Source organism: Plectropomus leopardus, chromosome 14, assembly GCF_008729295.1.
Source record: "Plectropomus leopardus isolate mb chromosome 14, YSFRI_Pleo_2.0, whole genome shotgun sequence".
Lineage (NCBI taxonomy): Eukaryota > Metazoa > Chordata > Actinopteri > Perciformes > Serranidae > Plectropomus > Plectropomus leopardus.
The window spans coordinates 20,971,718-20,989,116 of NC_056476.1; the positions used below are offsets into that span (position 1 = coordinate 20,971,718).

Genomic DNA, 17,399 nt, shown 5'->3' on the forward strand with positions numbered 1-17,399 from the left:
TTTCACATTTTATGCTTTTATCAGATAGCAATAGTAGACAGGTTGTAGGGAAAGAGGGTAGATAAGAAATGGTATGGAAATTTCACATTATGACTATAGTGACCAAAATTATCATGGTTATAAGTATGCCCATGGTATTTTTTAAAAAAATTTAAAAAACAAAAAAAAAAAACACACTGAAAACATTTCACTAACATTTTCACGAAGTTTTACATCGAAATCTAAAATTATAATTAGCAGCATTATTCACTTTGATCAAATAAATGTTAAAATAATATAGCCAATACCTATATATGTAAACATGTAAAAACCATATAAAATGTGCAATAACATTGAAGGTGGCCTGTCGTTGAAGTGCTTGCTTGAATGTCTGTGTCACAGTAGATGCGGACAAAGGACCAGAAGCATGACTGAGTTTGTCTGTTGCACGCCCACTCTGTAAACACAGAAACAGCAAAAGAAACCCAGCTTGCATGCTGCACCTGCAAGCTTGCACCTGGGAGACAGTTGCTAACTTTGGTTGACGCTGGAAAGTATTAACCGTGAGTTATTCAAAGCACTGTAATCAAACACAGTTTACATGATAATAAAAATAATAAAAACAAATGGTAATACTGACCATTGGGAATTATACAGCAAATAACCATGAAACTGTTAACTGTTTCATCCCTAAAAGAGGGAGACAGCTGTAACACATAGAGCTTATTTTCTACAGTTACCAAAAATCCAATGAAAAAATTCCATAGGATTTTGGACAAGGGAGCCAGGGCTTGGCCTATAGAAAAACTGTTATCCCTGGGGCACTCTATCTTATCACTCTATCACTCTTTAACTGCAATATTGGCCATAGACATTTTTTTAAAAAAAGCCGCATAAACCCTGGTCTTAATCCTTAAACCATAGGGGGTGACCTGTAATTTCCAAACAATGTGAGCACTGGGGACAAAATTCAAGTCACCTTTGTTGTACTGTGGTGGCTGCAGAAATGTCAGAGTCAGATGTTCTAAAACCCAAGCAAAGATAACAGATATGGCCAGATATCAGAAAGGGTAACAATAACATTTTACCCTTTCATTAAAAAATGAAATGCCTGCAACAGTTGTAGTGCTGCTGTAATCAAGTGCAATCAAAATGGCTTTAAGTGCATCCATAACATATATCAAGCTATTACAAAGATGAATTTTAACACCTTATGTGTGTGTGTGTTTATGAAAAGAACAGAGGTGAGCCCCTACCTATTCTATATCCAATGCCTCCCCCGAATTAAATGTATGTATGTATTGCTGTGTAGTTCTTATTTAATACAAATGGGGCTTAATTTGAGCAGGATTTAATTATAATAATGAAAGGCAGTCAAAGAGGACCTTTTGTTCCTCTGTTTAAACCCCCTACACACACACACACACACACACACACAGTCCTGAAGAAATCACAGAGATAGACATACACACATATCTTTGTTGACGTCACGTTGCCTGGCAACATCCCAGCATGCTTGGCTGTGACAAGCTGAGGTCTCAGCCCTGAAGCGCAGTGCATCATGGGGGATTGTGTGTGCCGTGTCTTACATCACCCACAATCCCCCCTTGCTGATGCAGCCGCGGTGAAGACAGTGAGAATGTTCTGTGCAGCTGATCCTGGGGCAGTTTCATAACATCTGCGGGTTAAGAAAGAGGGTGGGGTGGCTGATTTCTCCTCCTCCAGACACAGCTGCAATCATGTCCATCTTAACGGCATTTGGTGCATCTTTTGATATGTAATTAATAGTCACTTTAAGGCTTGATATACAGTATATTTTGCAGTACACATGTGGGGCATTCATTTTTAGCCCTCCCCGCTCCTCCCTGATCAGACCCCTGACCGCTTTTCTGTAGGTGAGGCTCATTACGCTCATCTGAGAGTGTGGAATTAAACCTCCTCCTCCGAACTCATTACTGTGAGCTAGATTTCACCGGCTGCAGATAGGCAATGCGGTGGTGCTGCTTTTAAAGCCAGAGCCAGATAATTAGAAACTTTAGAAGCGCATTTCCCATGGCTATAGCCAGAGTGAACAACTAATTCTATTTGAACTAATTACGTTCCATAGCGCTACGTTCGGGCGATGTAATACGCCCGAGGATTTCATCACAAATCAGTAGCAGGGATGTATTTTTGTGCGTGTTACTGACTGTACGTCATTATGCGTTGGCATTGCTCTCCATGCGCAGCCTGTCTTTAAAAAAAAAAAAAACACCCCCATTCCCTCCAAACTGTGTGCATATAATTCTGCAAAAACCCTGAGCAGGCTCAATAATGCTTGTTTTAGGAGGGTGTTGACATCATCAAAATGCGTCAAATGAGGCTGAGACCTGCAGCTCGGGTAAGGGAGTTTAAGATGAATGTTTCCCATTCGGATTGCAGAGCACGGTGTGGCCAGTGAGACAAACTGATGATATTTGATAATCAGTCAGTAAATTAGTGGTTTACCGTGGCCCTTTGAACTTCTTTGGCAATTCATGTTATCATTTTATTTTTTGAGTCCTGACTTGACACTTGTTTGTTGACAGTAAAAAAAAATGAATGTATTATTATTATTATTATTATTATTATTATTATTATTATTATTATTATTATTATTGTCATTATTATTATTATTATTATTATTATACCATTTGTATTATTTAAGTGGTAGTAGTATTTTTATTATTAATATTATAATTATTTTATCATTATCAGCATTATTAATAATATTAGACATACTGTTTTGATATTATTATTATTATTATTATTATTATTATTATTATTATTATAAGAATTTGTAGCAGTAGTAGTAGTGGCATTTTTATCAGTAGTATTATTTATTATTTTATTTTATCATTATCAGTATTTAAATGAGTGTTTTTTTATTTTGGTGTTAATATTATTGTTCTTTTTTTTTAATGATTCTTATTGTTTTTATATATATATTATTGTTATATATATATATATATATTCTATTCTTCTATTCTATATTCTTATAATGTTTTTATTGTTTTTGTGTTTTTGTTGTTACCGTTATAATGAACACACATAGCCTGCACACCCATAACAAAAGTAGTACAAACACATACAAAAAATAAATATGTTAATGAAAAAATATATATATAGTTGGGACATTATAAGCCACAAAAGACATTATACAACTGCTGTATAATGTTGTACTTCCCATAATGAGTAAACTGATCTTCATTTGTAAAATCAGAGTAGTAACCTCTATATTCTTCCGGTATGACACCTGTTTGTTAATGCCCACTTTATCTCCACAACGTTTTCTTTAAAAATACAACACTTATCTTCAATACTCATAGGATGAGTCTTCCTGCATATAAATAAACAAGCATCACCCATCAATTCTCTCTTTTACTGCATGTATGTGCATTTGTATATTTTAAGGCAATGTAGGAAGTTTGTCTGTCGTTCCATCTGTGTTTCTCTGCGTCTCTCTCTTTCTCTGTGGTCTTGCTATGTGTGGAAGCTCGCTCGCTCCAATAAGAGGTGTCCAAGTCCAGACCAACAGACCAGGCTGACTAAATATAGCAGGCAGTGACAGCAGGGGACACTCCCCCCCTTCTCCCGCTGTGGTGCTCAGTACTGCTGTTTCACTTCAAACTACACTAATGGAACTGGATTGCCGTACAAACACACACAGAAGAAGTTTGCTTCTTGCCAGAAATATAGGACACACACTTATCCATACACAGTACATGCAGATTATTACACATGCATACTTTCTGTGTATCTCTCCCTCCAACACACACACACACACCCATCCAGTCCAAATGGGATTTACTTAAGACTCAATAAAGCAGACAGAAGCACTATTGTCTCCAACACAGGCCTATTGTGTCGCACAGAGAGTCTGTGACGTGGGTCGGCTGTGCTGCATCTATGTTTACTACACAGAGAGCATTCCACTACACACACACACACACACACACACACACACACACAATTAAAGAGACATGCACACAAAAAAAATCAAACACGCACACACGCAGTGCAGAAGCATATAGAAATACATAATCAAGCTTACAAGCGCTCCGCCAAACAAGCATGAAGAATGAACATGCTTACACACACATACCACGCACACGCAGCACACACACACACGCAGCATCAAACCCATCTCGCTCCAGTGGGAGTCTAAGAGGGGAACTGAGTGATGAACAGGAGTGACACCACCACATGCCAGGGTGTGAGATGTGCTGCCTGGTATTTTAGGCTGCGTCTCAAATTGAACATGCCAAGCCTTCGGGGGAAAATCTCTGGAAGAATGTTCACCGCGAGAAGCAAATGTCCCACAGCAATATCGCTTATACCAGCTCCAAAATCTGGATCGGCACCGCGGAGGGGGCCTGACTCATTCATGAATCACGCTGAGACACACAAAAAAAAGTGTAGCACTGGGGTTTGTTGACATACCTGTTGTTGAGGATACTGCATCCCGCCCATGCCCATTTGGCCCCTCCCCTGCATGCTCATTGGATATCTGTGTGGAGGAGGTGATGTGTATGGCTGGCTGGGAGGGTAGGGCCCGCCCCCTGGCTGCTGCGGGGTGGAGTAGGGATTGTTGGTCATGCTGTACAGCTGCGAGCGCTTCATAGCCATGAAGTCCATGGAGGACACCTGTAGAGGGGAAAAAGAGGGATTCATGATCAGCATTCTTCCTTCATTCACAACGGTACCTTCTCATTGGCTGAGAAGCCTTCAAATGAATTCATCCACCACCTGCCAAGTTGGACCGAAGTCCACTTAGTGCTCACACTCCAAAACCACAAGCACCATTGATTTATCTTATAATTGCACAGTGAGCGGAAGCCTTAAATTAATGTCTACAGGTCATAAATGAGCTACAAATGGAATTAAGTAAGCAAAGATGTTTATTGCGCCACTATCAAGAGCAAACTTTGCTGGACAATGGCCAAAATATAATGATTTAATTAAAACCTAAAGCTTGTCTCTTTGTTTTAATGTCTGAAAGGGTTTTAAAAGTGTTGTAAATGTTGTTTAAAGTGATGGGAAGCAATAGCAATAAAAATTATATGGCTTTGTTCCCACAACCACAGCCCAGCGGTGCCAGTAATCGCCGTTCAGCGCTTCCTCTTACTCGCTGGTTTGCACGTTGGTGCTTGCAGGAAAAACCGGCAGAAATACTGATAATTACATTTCACTTTATGCTCCTCTCAATTCACATAAGAGTACAGGTAAGGGGCTTGAGAGTCTGGCAGGGATTCAGACTTTGCATCACAATTGTGACGAGGCATTTCAAGTTTGCAAGTTTGAACCCCGGGAGGGGATTCGGGGCAGTGAAGCAGTCAAAAGTACCCGCTCTCCAAAGCTACACCTTGGGAGCTAGCGTCTTATATGAACACAAAACAAAATCAAAGAGAAGAAAGAGGAGGTGTCAGGGGCGATTTATTCCATTGTAAGTATTTCAGAGCCTTTTTAGAGGTTGTTTGGGGTCTCAGTGAGCCATTGGAAAAATTCCGGTACAGTGCGTCAGGCTAATGCTAATCCGTCACCCGTAGCGGCGTGTTTGTCTGTCTGCCGGGCAGATAATGTGGACTTCTTCTATCTTCCCTCTCTCCTCTCATGCTTTCTCCCTTTTGTCTCTGCCGTGTAGGATCATGTGTGATTTATGACATTTTGTTCCTACTGTTTCTTACACACACACTTTCACTTCTCGTCTCTCATCTTCAACTCGCCCCCTTCTCCCCCTCCTCCCCCTCCCTCCTCAGTTCCCTCTCCTCTTCCCAACTCAATATCACCTCGTCTAGTGTTGAGGAGAAATTGCCGTTGCCTCATATTGCCAGGCTAATATCAAGAAGACATGTCAGGGGATGGGAGCACTTTATTCAGCAGGTTACGTGCAGACGGTTACGGCGCTCTGGCTTTAAAGTGGTTTTGTCTACTGAGGCATGTGCGTGGAGTACATTGGACTATTTCACAGAGTGCGGAGGAGAAGGAGAGAGAGAGAGTGTGTTTGGGTAGCCGGGGGAGAGAGGAACAGAGTACTCTTGGGTGCCTAAAAGTTATTTCACAGCATGGCATTGTATGTGGGTGTGTGTGAGGAGAGAGGGTTATCCTGCAAAGGTCTGCATCATCAGGATTTCGAGGGCCTAATCCTAAGAAACAGAAAAAGAAGCTTTTTGTGATCAGTGCGTTAATGCATGTTTGTAGTCCAGTAGTCTTTATTTTGGCCTCCTTCATATCTGAAGCCATGAATATGTTAAGTTCTGCCTACATTATGAAGCTAAAGTCACAAGCCCTTTTTACATGGAGATCGCACTGTAAGGTTGCTACAAAATCGCATCTTCATGCCTCCTTTGCATTTTTGCACAGAACCAAATGACAGTGGCATTTGCTCCAGTGTGTGATTATAGACAGCATGCCGGCATCGCAGAATCAAAAGACACGTGATGGGCTCGACATGTAACACAACAGCATCTGCCTCTTGTGTTACATATAACATTTGCATCATAACATAACATAACATAACATAACATAACATAACATAACATAACATAACATAACATAACAGCGCAAAATTCCTGCCCTTTACAGGAAATGTAACGTCTGGGACGCACACACGCGTGAGCAGCGTGTAACGGCCATCCTCGCCTAACTGCTGTGTCTTGCATGCTTGCAGTGTTCACACTGGCAGCGTTGTTGCTGCCTGCTGCTAAAACAACTGTATTTCCACAATTAAAAACACATACCTTACTCATTTAAGGAGCTGTGCAAAGCTACTGCATTGTCAACAACACGATCCTGCAATTGTTTCACAGTAAAAGGTTTTGCGTTAAGAATGTAAGGGATTCTGTTGACGAGATCATCGTCAGAGGGCCTTAATTATGAAACTGACACAGGAAAGGTTGAATAAAACAGATACATTTGTATTTCCTCATGTCTGTGACAGATAAACACGTTAAAACTGTAGTAAAAGGTGGTATAGAGGAGTCAATATAATTACGAAAACAGAATGCTCACTGATTATTTCTGCTGACAACCATGCCGCTGCATGGAAAAAAATCGGCGAGCCTCAGGCAGTGTGGCTGCTCTAATCTGTTAAAATGGGCACCGAAAAAGCAAACAAACAACAGGTTCCGCAATGCTCATCCACTGCTAACGCATGCAGTGTGTCCCGGGCCTAAAATGATTGCCAGCTTAAGTAAGCTGTGTAAGCGGATGATTAAAGCTAAGAGCTATTGTATTGTATTGTCCATTTAAAAATGTTTCTGAAAACAGATGAATTTCAAGTTACAAATTTTACAAAATTTGTTCTACATTAGACTTTTTTGAAGAGAAAAACCTTAAATCATCACACTATTTGTTTGGGTTATTGCCCAGTAAGAAGATGAAGAAACTGACAGAATAGATTCATTTTAAAGTATTTTGTATGTGCTAAAACTGACTCTGGTCATATGCTCCTAATGTAATGGTGTTTTGACCAGAGAGGAGGGCAACATGTGACCTGTTTAAATGTTTGTACACTCACAAGATGCCACAAGCCAGACACACACAGGTCCACTAAGCAATATGTGCAGCGAAAAGGGCGACGCTCTCCAGTTTCTGAAAATCCAGGGCACTGTGCCACCGGTGATATGGGACACACACCCCCTCCCCTGCTCCATCCAGTTCACCAATCCATCTCAAGAGGTCCTCCGTTTGCCAAAAATGCTGAGCGCAACACAAGTAAATCCCCTCACACGGCTGCCAAGTGTAAACACACGCTTGCAAAAAAAAAAAAAAAAAAAAAAAAAAACCTTTAACTGCTGCACTTAGGCACTGGACACAGAAAACAACTTCAGAGTTTTGGGAGAGGAGAAGCTCGATTAAACCCACACACACATGCAGAGAAATGTGTATTAGCAGAATCTTGGCTCTCGCTGTTGATCTCTCTCTCGCACACTTGTGGGAAATTCTTAAATAAAACAGCCACAATAAAAGGATATGGAGCTATCTAATACATTGGTCCATGTTCCACACACGGCATTATCCACACCTGTCCACGGAGGCAAAAAAAATGAGTATTCTCCGCCTCCCCAAACGGAGCCTCATATCTGCTCTCATGACAAGTTCCACTAAATGAGATTTCAGCCCACTGCAGCCTTTTCCTAGAGATATGCCCACCATTTCCCTCACACCACCAGGCATAAAAAAACGACAACAATTCTTGACAAATTGAAACATTCTTTTTTTTTTTCTCCCCTCGGAGAAATGGCTGTACTTAGGAAAAAAAATTATGAATATGACACGAAGTGAATCGTGTCTGCGCCAGGAGGGACAGCAGATAAAAAACTAGAGGGAATACGCAGAAATTGTTTTTTATTTTTCTTCAAATGTGTTTTTCACTTTTGTTCATCTGGGCATGCCATTCAATGGAGGAGGGGGAGGAGGCGCGGGAGACAATAGTAATTCAACTGCTAAATTTAAAATTCAATTTATGAACTCCTCTCCAGCATTCTGACTCTCGTGAGCTTTTTTTTTTTTTTTGCAAAACAAAGCCATTAAAACAGAACATGGGTGAAATTACTGTGGGGTGAAACCTGCTAAATTGCTTTTCTGAGCTCAATCGACAACATTTTTATGTTGCAGAAAAAAAAAAGATTTTATTCCTCCTCGCTTTAATGTGCTAAGTTGTTAATCAGAAAGAGACAAAATGCTCGACACAAAAGGCTCGGATATGTGGATTATGAGACACACACTGGGATCAAACAAACATAAAACAATATTGGTAAATGGTTATTATTCCAATTTCATTTTTAATGCAGGAATTATTTTTTGAGAAAAAAAAAATCTTCTGATTTATCAGCCGTGGCGAATGAACGTGTTCGAACAGGGACACTGAGACACACACACACACGAGCGTACGCACACACACACACACACACTCACAATCACACACTGTGTCCCTGTGGCTATAGCTACCCTTGTCCTTCACACCAGATGACCAAATCATCACCTGTCTGCATCAGCCCTTCATTTCAGTTATTTACAATCCACACACACACACACACACACACACACACACACACACACGCGCAAACACACACAGAGGAAACAGTGACAGGGACAGGCTCACCCACTTAGCAGGTGTAGTAACAATACAGTGGGATCAGTGCTGCTAGATACCAGCCTTCAGGGCTGTAGTGTTTCCACTTAAATCATCTGTTACTTTCTGATTCAAACAGCCTGCTTGTCTTCATACAACCAACACTGAAATAAAAGCTTCCTTTCATATGTTCTTTATGGACTACAAGCTGCTTTATTGAGCGACAGCTACTTCAGAAATTGAACCTCGAAAGAGCAGTTCACTGAACTGCTATGATCCAATATATCACCTGGTGGCTTAATACTGTCTAGAACAACACAGTTTTCCTGCTAGATAGGCAACAGTTTCTTAAAAAAAAAAAAAAAAAAAAAACATCTCACGAGCGGCTACAGTAAGTATATTGGTGCTGTACTTAGCTGCTTGGATATCCTGAGTCTACTTTGTGATGTGCTGTGCAAAAATAGCAGGATTCATATTTTTCAACTATCATATTATAAAAGCTATTCGGCACTCACATGGAGTAAATTAGTGCCATGTGAAAATGGTTCTAAATATCGCAGTAGAAAAACGCATCAAACCAGATTGTGTATGAAAATTAGCCCCAAGATGCCTTTTTGGTATTGATTATCTTCTCTTTTTCTTGGAAGGACTGCTGCTGAATGCCGGCTTTTATACCTGTCTAATGAAACCGTTTTAGCCTTGTGTGCGGATTTGTGAGGAGAAACAAATAAGCATAATTATTGTCAACGGATCCTCTTTATCCTCTGTGCCGCGTCTGTCTCTGGAGGGTCAACATGCTGCAGCCAGAGCCTGTTGGTCTGCTGGGACAATCGGCCTTGTCTTTTATGTGTTTTATTTATACCATGCAGCAAGCACTCTCCAATTCCTATTACACTGCGGGGCCCGGCAATGCCTCGGCCTCTGGAACAAAGCTCCGCATTTCAGGCTTGAAACCTTGTGCATTTTGGGCCTGCTGTTTCACGAAAAAAATAGAAAGACTGGAGAAGAGAAAAGATAGGAGAGGACGAGAGGGGGAGAGAGAAAGACGAGAAGAGAGACTGCAGCAGTGGGCGAGTACAGATCGAGTTCCATATTAATGTGTGCAAATTCCCCCGCTCCTGCTGACTAAGATTAGAAAAATTAATTTCATGGATGCAGAGACAATACTGATGTCATCAAGCGGAGAGGAGAGGAGCAGCACGCTGTTAACTCCTCCCTGCCTGGCCTCCATGAGGAATAGATCACTCTTTAGTATCGCTCCATCGCTTCATTTCACTGCCAGAATTCAAGTTAACTAAATACCAAATGCAGACAACAGCACACAACATTTAGCCTCAACAGATCTTTCCTATCAGGTTACCCAATCCTGAAAACACAACTTATTGTGTGAGTGTGCAGTGAAGTAGCTGAGCTGTGGTGGCGTTCCCATGTGACTGCTGCATCGCTAAGAGGACCAGATTCAGTGAATTATGTCTCGAAACACAATCTCGTCCTGCATCTCAGCGCGCACGCCTTGTTAGTAAAAAAGTCTCGTAATGAATGACAGTGTGAAGAGTAGCACTGGTCCGCGGGGAGCTGGGCAGAGCCAAATTGCCTTTCCTCGGCCCAATATGCCTGGATGGCACAGGCAGCTAGGCATGAAGGCTGGCTAGCAAAGAGAGGCATGAAATTATCTGAGGAGAGAGAGGTGCAAGGGAGTGACAGCCGCAAAGGAGACGGAGGGGGAAACGTATACGCACACGCAGTATGTTTGGCAATGATGCTGCGAGTTGAGAAAGAAAGGCAGACAGAGAGAAGTCAGATAAGAGCCTGTTGTTATGCGGCCGAGCGGCGTGCTTTTGTGTTTGGCGCAATGCACATAATTGCTCTCTCTCCTGCGTCGTCCTCGGAGCTGTTGATCGGTGTGCCCTCTGCGTTTGACACCAATATTTACACCACACACGCTCACACACACACATCAGGGTGCTCGGAAACACACCCACCCCCCTTCCAACCCCCCCCCTTTCCTGTGTGCATGAGGAAAAGTTGCAGAATGTTCGGTTCGTCACGGCCGCCACAAAGACGTCATTAAGCGAGGGGAGAAGGGGGGTGGTTGGAGGAGAAGAGGGGAGGGAGGGAGCAGGAGAGAGGCTGCTTCATCTGTCTCAAGTGAGATTGGGGTCGCGGGGTCGCCGGAGCCCTTTTCCTTCGCCAAGACTGAGAGCTAAAGAAGCAGCAGGGACCGAAAAAAAAAGGAAAAAGAAAACCTCAATGACAAAACGAGATGCGGCTGACATGCCTGCGACACGCCATTAGAGAATGAAAACAAATAAAATGCAATCGTCTGCAAACAGTAGAGGAAACACGTGTGGAGGAACGCAGACCGCAAATTTGCCAGTCAAATCTCCTTCCAGGATGCAGTTTTCCGAGACTGAATTCATTCAGATTTCCACTGTATAACAAGGACTCAAGGATGAAAAAAGATAAACCTGCACAGGTTCTAGTTAGAGCAAAAAGCTTTTTTTTCCAGGGGACATTTTCTAGTGTTTTACAAGTCTGGTCAGAGATCAAAATTCCTTATTCTCTTCTAACACGTTCACTGTTTTTTTTTTTTTTCATGTGCTGAGCATGTGTTTTTAAATCATCTGACAAACTTTGCTACAAATCAGCAGTGTTTCCCCTTGAAAAAAGTTTCTTGCTGGGTAGAAAATCCATTGAAAAGCCTCTAGGTAAGACCGGTACAACTATTGCTTTGAAACCGATGCAAATTAAATGCTTTCAGGAAATAGGGAAGGCACCTCTTGCAGCGCCGCTTGCCTATTTTCATAGAATCTGTTTATGATGTGGAGGAGGGAGAGCTTCGCTACATTCCCAGTCTTTTCTTGTCTCACAGTCCTGTGTGTTTCCTGCCTGCCACGACCCTGGGACAGCAGAGGGCCGCCGAAAAAACCTATTTCATCTAAAGGGCCGTGGTGGAACGAGAGGAATGTGCTCCTCTCTAACTTCCCCAGCCCGCAGAACCCCATGGAGAGATGCTGTTACACAACCAAATGAAAGAGAGGGGAAGGGGGGGGGGGGGGGGGGGGGGGGGAGAGAAGGAGGGGGGGGGGAGGGGGGGGGGGGGGGGGGGGGGAGGGGGGGGGGGGGGGGGGGGGGGGGGGGGGAGGGGGGGGGGGGGGGGGGGGGGGGGGGGGGGGGGGGAGGGGGGGGAGAGTCGGTAAACAACCAAGAAGAAAGGGGGGGGAGGGGGGGGGGGGGGGGGGCAGGAGGGAAGAAAATAACAATAACTCCATCTGCCCCAAAGAGAGAGAACAGGCTATTTGAGTAAATGTGCTGCCCTTTTGCTTCCCACGTCTCCCGCAGCCGAAATGCTGGTATTAAATATGCAGGCTAGATTCCCCCCTTATTCAAGGAAATCACCACCTTTGCTAATGGAATGGTATTGGAGAGGAACTGCGTTTCTACAGCTTGGATAATTATGAACGAGGTCCCGTATCGCCAAGTGTGTTTATGAATTAGCAATGGTTATTCATGATATTGTGCTCAGAGTAGGGTGAAAATACATAAGTGAATACTAAGCGAGCAGACCAACAGAAACGATGCTAAAGGGTCCTGAGGGGGCTTTCTCTGCCATCCATTAGTCTTCCCTGTAAGGCAAAGCTTAACGAGCTCCTCAGGCTGGGAGGCTGGCCATTGAGGGAGAGGGAGCAGAGTAAATTATGAATGCGAAAGCTCCATCTGAAGCAAGACCACAATGAGCCCCCATTTCTGTTATTAAGCTCTTTTCCACCTTTCCTCCTGGATTTTTTTTTTCTTTGAAGGGGGGCGCTCCTGAAACACAGGTGTATTCTGATAAAATAAAATATCTTTCATCAAGGAATTAATAACAATACTGTATCTATAAAAAAAAGCAAGTTGTCAAACTAGGTCATACCCGTGGTGCTGTTAAAGAGGCTCCCCACTAAAAACAAGGATTTACATTCAGGCTGTTTGTTTTGGAGCACTGCCCAGTCCTCCAGGGTGAAGCCATCCATGCTTCTCCTGCGGGTGATCCATCACTTAAAAACAAAAAAATCCACAAATAACAAACAGATATCCTGACCTTCCTTCCTCAGGCGGATATTAGATACTCATTAAAAGTCACCTGAAACAATTTGAACCAAATTGATTTCATTATCGGACTCGGCACGACACGCCAGGCCCCCACGTCTGATAGCTCAGCGGGAAATTTACAAAGTTAATTAGAAAAAAAAAATGATTTTCATATCATTTTTTTCCCACCCTACGCTTTACTTTGTCACTTCAACGTTGTAAAAGTGACATGGAGAGGGGCTTGTTGACAGGCAGCGATGGTGTGAACAGGAACACAGCAGGTTAGAGGCTTGAACCAGAAAACACATTCTAGCTTTCAGTACCATTCAGCTCTCTCTCTTACTGTAAATAAGTATGCTTTAGTACACGTGCGCTTACACACACACACACACACACACTCAATCATACACATACATACACCAACATGCTCACATTCCCACTTCATTATTTTATTTTCTAATTGTTTGAGTTGATTTAATTTGCTTTTTTTTAATGTTTGGTTATTGACTTTCTGTGCTTGTTGGTTTACTTTTCTTAATTACGCAACATTTGTTTTTATTATCCTTATTGTGGTGAGACTTGTTATAAGCCCCTTGGGGTTTCTTAATCTCACCTGCGCAACCTTGTCTTCTGTTATTGTTGTTTTGTTTTGTGCAAATAAAATCATAAAAATCTTAAAAATATTAGTAGTAATAGAGCTGTATGGGCCCGTTGCTATGAAAGCTTGTGAAATAGCGTATTAAGGTAGTCTCTCCCAAACGTACACACCAGTATCTCTGCACAAACACTACACCCTCGCTTTCCCCACACCTCAGTGCAGCAGCAGCAGCAGCAGCAGCAGACGTGGCCTTAATTTTCTCCTGTAATGAATGTGAGCCTTCACTCTTCCACCCCGCTGTGAAGGCTTCCCCGAGAAATGGGCTCCTCGACCTGAGCTAGGGGCCCTGGAAATAGCCTTCCCTCCCCCCACCCTGCAGCCCCTCCAGGTCACCCTCTGGGAGGCCCCAGGCTCTGTGAGCCCGGGCCAGGCCTCCCATCTCCAGAGCCCTGACTGGGAATCAATCACCGAAGCTGGCTGGGAACATGAGGTGGGGGAGCCGGGTCGATCAATGAGAGCCTGTGGGAGCCCTGATGCATGGCCTGACTGCACATGCACACCTCTGACTCACACTTAACTCCACTGTTCACTCCCATTATCGCCATGCCTAAGGGCGGCTATGTTTACCATGGACTGGATGTGCTAGACCATATGAATAACATATGACGGGGAAAACTGAGTGATATTTGCTACTAAGGGGCCTTAATTAGATTTGGACGTGATCACGCCGAGAACGATTGTGACTATGTACATCTCCTGTAGAGTATCCAACGCTTTAAAATCTTTTTGAATTTCTATTTGGGAGTTTCCATCAGCCTCACGTTTCATAGAAAATCAAACAAAAGCAAAATCTGTTATCAAACTCAGCATTTAGTAACATTGTGCGTAGATCACAGCGAGCCCGTCTTCCGCCAAAATAAGCACCCTGATCATGAGTTGTTTTACGCGCCGAACCTTGCCCGACCTTTTATGTTCAGGTTTTTATTAAAGGCCAGACATATTAAAGGGATGCACATATTTCCCAAGGGCCATGGATCCTTTGGCTGCAACACACACATTTCACCATGTGTCCGATTCTGTGAAAGAAGGTGGGTGTGTTTCCGCGTGTGTGTTTCACCCACATTACTATTTTCACGTGTGTGATTTTAAACACCGTGAAAGTGATGTTGAAAGTAATATGTGAGTTGACTGTTTGTGGATATGAATGTGTGTGGATGTTTGGATACACACACACAAACACATCAGTACAATAACCAACTGTAAGTGCACAGCATATCTGTGAGTGTCTGCCAGTATCAGTAAAACATGTGTATAAGTATTTTGTTTGTGTGTGTGTGTGTGTGTGTGTGTGAGAGTGTGAGTGTGTGATCAGTGCGTACCATCTGTGTCCAGATGTTGCGTAGAGAGCAGGCTGCGTGGACAGCCAGACAGTTGGCAGGCCTTCTGACAGGCCTGTGTTCCTTATTGATAGAGGGATCACAGAGACAGAAGAGTCAGCCGTGCTCAGCTAGACCACAATATTGTCCGCTCTGCTGTTATTCATCCCAGTCAGCCAGGAGAAAATGGGATGTTCAGAGCCAAGTTTATAGCTGTCAGATCTGGGCCAAATAGGAGTTGAATAGGTTTCAAACATTTGGAAAACAGCATGCGGAACGTTTGATTTGTCATACAGATGCCGCCAGATTCTTGTGCCAGAGCTGAAGAATTTCATTGTATTTCATTTCTGACAAGGATTTTAATACAGATGACAATAAAGCTGAATTTGAAGTGCACAGCCCAGCGCACTGTGGTGAACTGCAGCAAGGGCCAACATGTTGGCGGAGCGGCTCGACTGGTTCTTGTGTGTGTGTGTGACTGTGTGTGTGTGTGTGTGAGAGAGAGAGAGAGATTGAGGCACGGTGTAGCAAAACAGGAATTTGACTGCAATTCCTATCTATAGTTAATCCAGTAATCTCTGTGGGTCGACACAAGTGAGTTGCGAGGTACAAGCGACATGTTCTCATCCCAACTCATTAAATACTGCCACTTTGTCTGTGGACCTACAGGTCAAAATATTATTCCCTAGGTACCCTCCTGCGTCAGCTTTGGAGGTTCGGGGACAGAAACAAAAGCATACCGCATTGATTTACAATATACACAAAGCCCATTGTATGTAGTTTCATTATTATATATATATATATATATATATATACATAGATAGATATAGATTTTTTTTTTTTTTACAGTTGCTACTACTCTAATGTCACATGACATGTCACTACAGTAGCAAGCTACACATACTAGCATACTACATTGTTATTGACAACTTTATTGACCTTCACCTCCCTTCTCGCCCGCTCCATGCTGACCGTCTTACTCTTTAGACTACAGTAGTTGCCTTCTGCATCACTGGCTGTTGCTGCTCGGTGCGAATCATACCGCCGTGAGGGTAAATGTCTCACGCTAAGATCAAAAACAGAGGTATTTCACCAGTTGGACATGAGACAGGCTTGAATAAAAGTAGCCATTGTACATTTCTGCAATCCATGTATACATTACATTCATATGTTATTATGAAGCAGATACATCAAAACTTGATGTTTCTTTAAATTTCAACAATATTGAGGTTAGTTTGTGGTTGTGTTTTGGGGGAAAATATAGCTGGAAATTACCTTCCAAACCTGTGGCATTCTTTAAAAACACATTTTAAGATAAAAGGAAAACTGCAACAAAAGGAAGATTTTTTTTTTTTTTTTTTTAAAAAATCAGTGGTAAAAAATATTATCGTAAATAGTCGTATGCCCTTCCCCTTCAAAACAAACATAATGTCGACACGTCGACGCATATTAAAGCTACATTACATTGTCAGCTCTAGAAAATAAGTTAGAATTCTTATTATTGTGTTACATTCATGAGACTGAATTTACTACGCACAGCAAATTTCCATGATTTTTCCAAAACTTTCAATGATTTTTGCTAGTCCCATTATTTATCCAGGACTGGAAAATGTGATTATGAAATTCCATGACTTTGCTATGTTTTCTACGACCGTGTGAACCCTGTATATCACGTAAGAAATGTACAAAAGTAACGTGTCCATGGTTTGCAGAAACAACACCAACATTTTCTTCTGGCTACTACGATAGTCAGCACTGAGCTACTTTGGACATCTGAAACCATATTATACACACGTGTACTGTAAAATGAATGCTTCTCTCCGTTTTAAGCTTTTACGAAAGGCATCTGTTGACTGCCTCGTTTCCATTATTGCCTTGCAGAACCGTCTCCCTGACCTCGCACCCTGCGCCATCTTTCTTCCCTGGCTCCTGCCAGAGTTATGGAGCAGGGCCGACGGTTATAGAGGGCAGACCCTTTTCTCTGAGCTTTGATCCAGAAAGTTCTATACCTTACACTTTTGCAGGGGTCATCCAGGAGGAGCCATGTGGGCAGCAGCGTGTGTAAGTGAAAGCACATTGAGCTGCTCATTTTAAACAGAGCCTCAGTGCAGAGGCCAGTGCAAAAGGGCCCATGAGGACTTCGGGGGGTTATAAGGTGCATGTCAGGTGTGTGCGTGGCTAAGCTCTACCAACTTGTGCGGGTGTGGGAAAGGAAGAGCACTAATCCATGAGAAAAAAAAAGAACACATAAATGAAAACAAGTGCCAGAAAATAGTGATCT

At 42.7% G+C, this 17,399-nt stretch overlaps 1 protein-coding gene across 6 annotated transcripts in view; it reads right to left on the reverse strand.

The window, feature by feature from the left end:
- LOC121953429 (AT-rich interactive domain-containing protein 1B-like) overlaps nt 1-17,399 on the reverse strand; it is a 246,244-nt gene that overhangs the window by 177,281 nt on the left and 51,564 nt on the right. For all 6 annotated transcript variants that reach the window (XM_042500529.1, XM_042500525.1, XM_042500527.1 and 3 more), the window contains one exon: nt 4,441-4,644. In XM_042500529.1, the coding sequence (XP_042356463.1) occupies nt 4,441-4,635 (195 nt within the window). In that variant the 5' untranslated portion in view covers nt 4,636-4,644. The remainder of the gene's footprint in view (nt 1-4,440; nt 4,645-17,399) is intronic.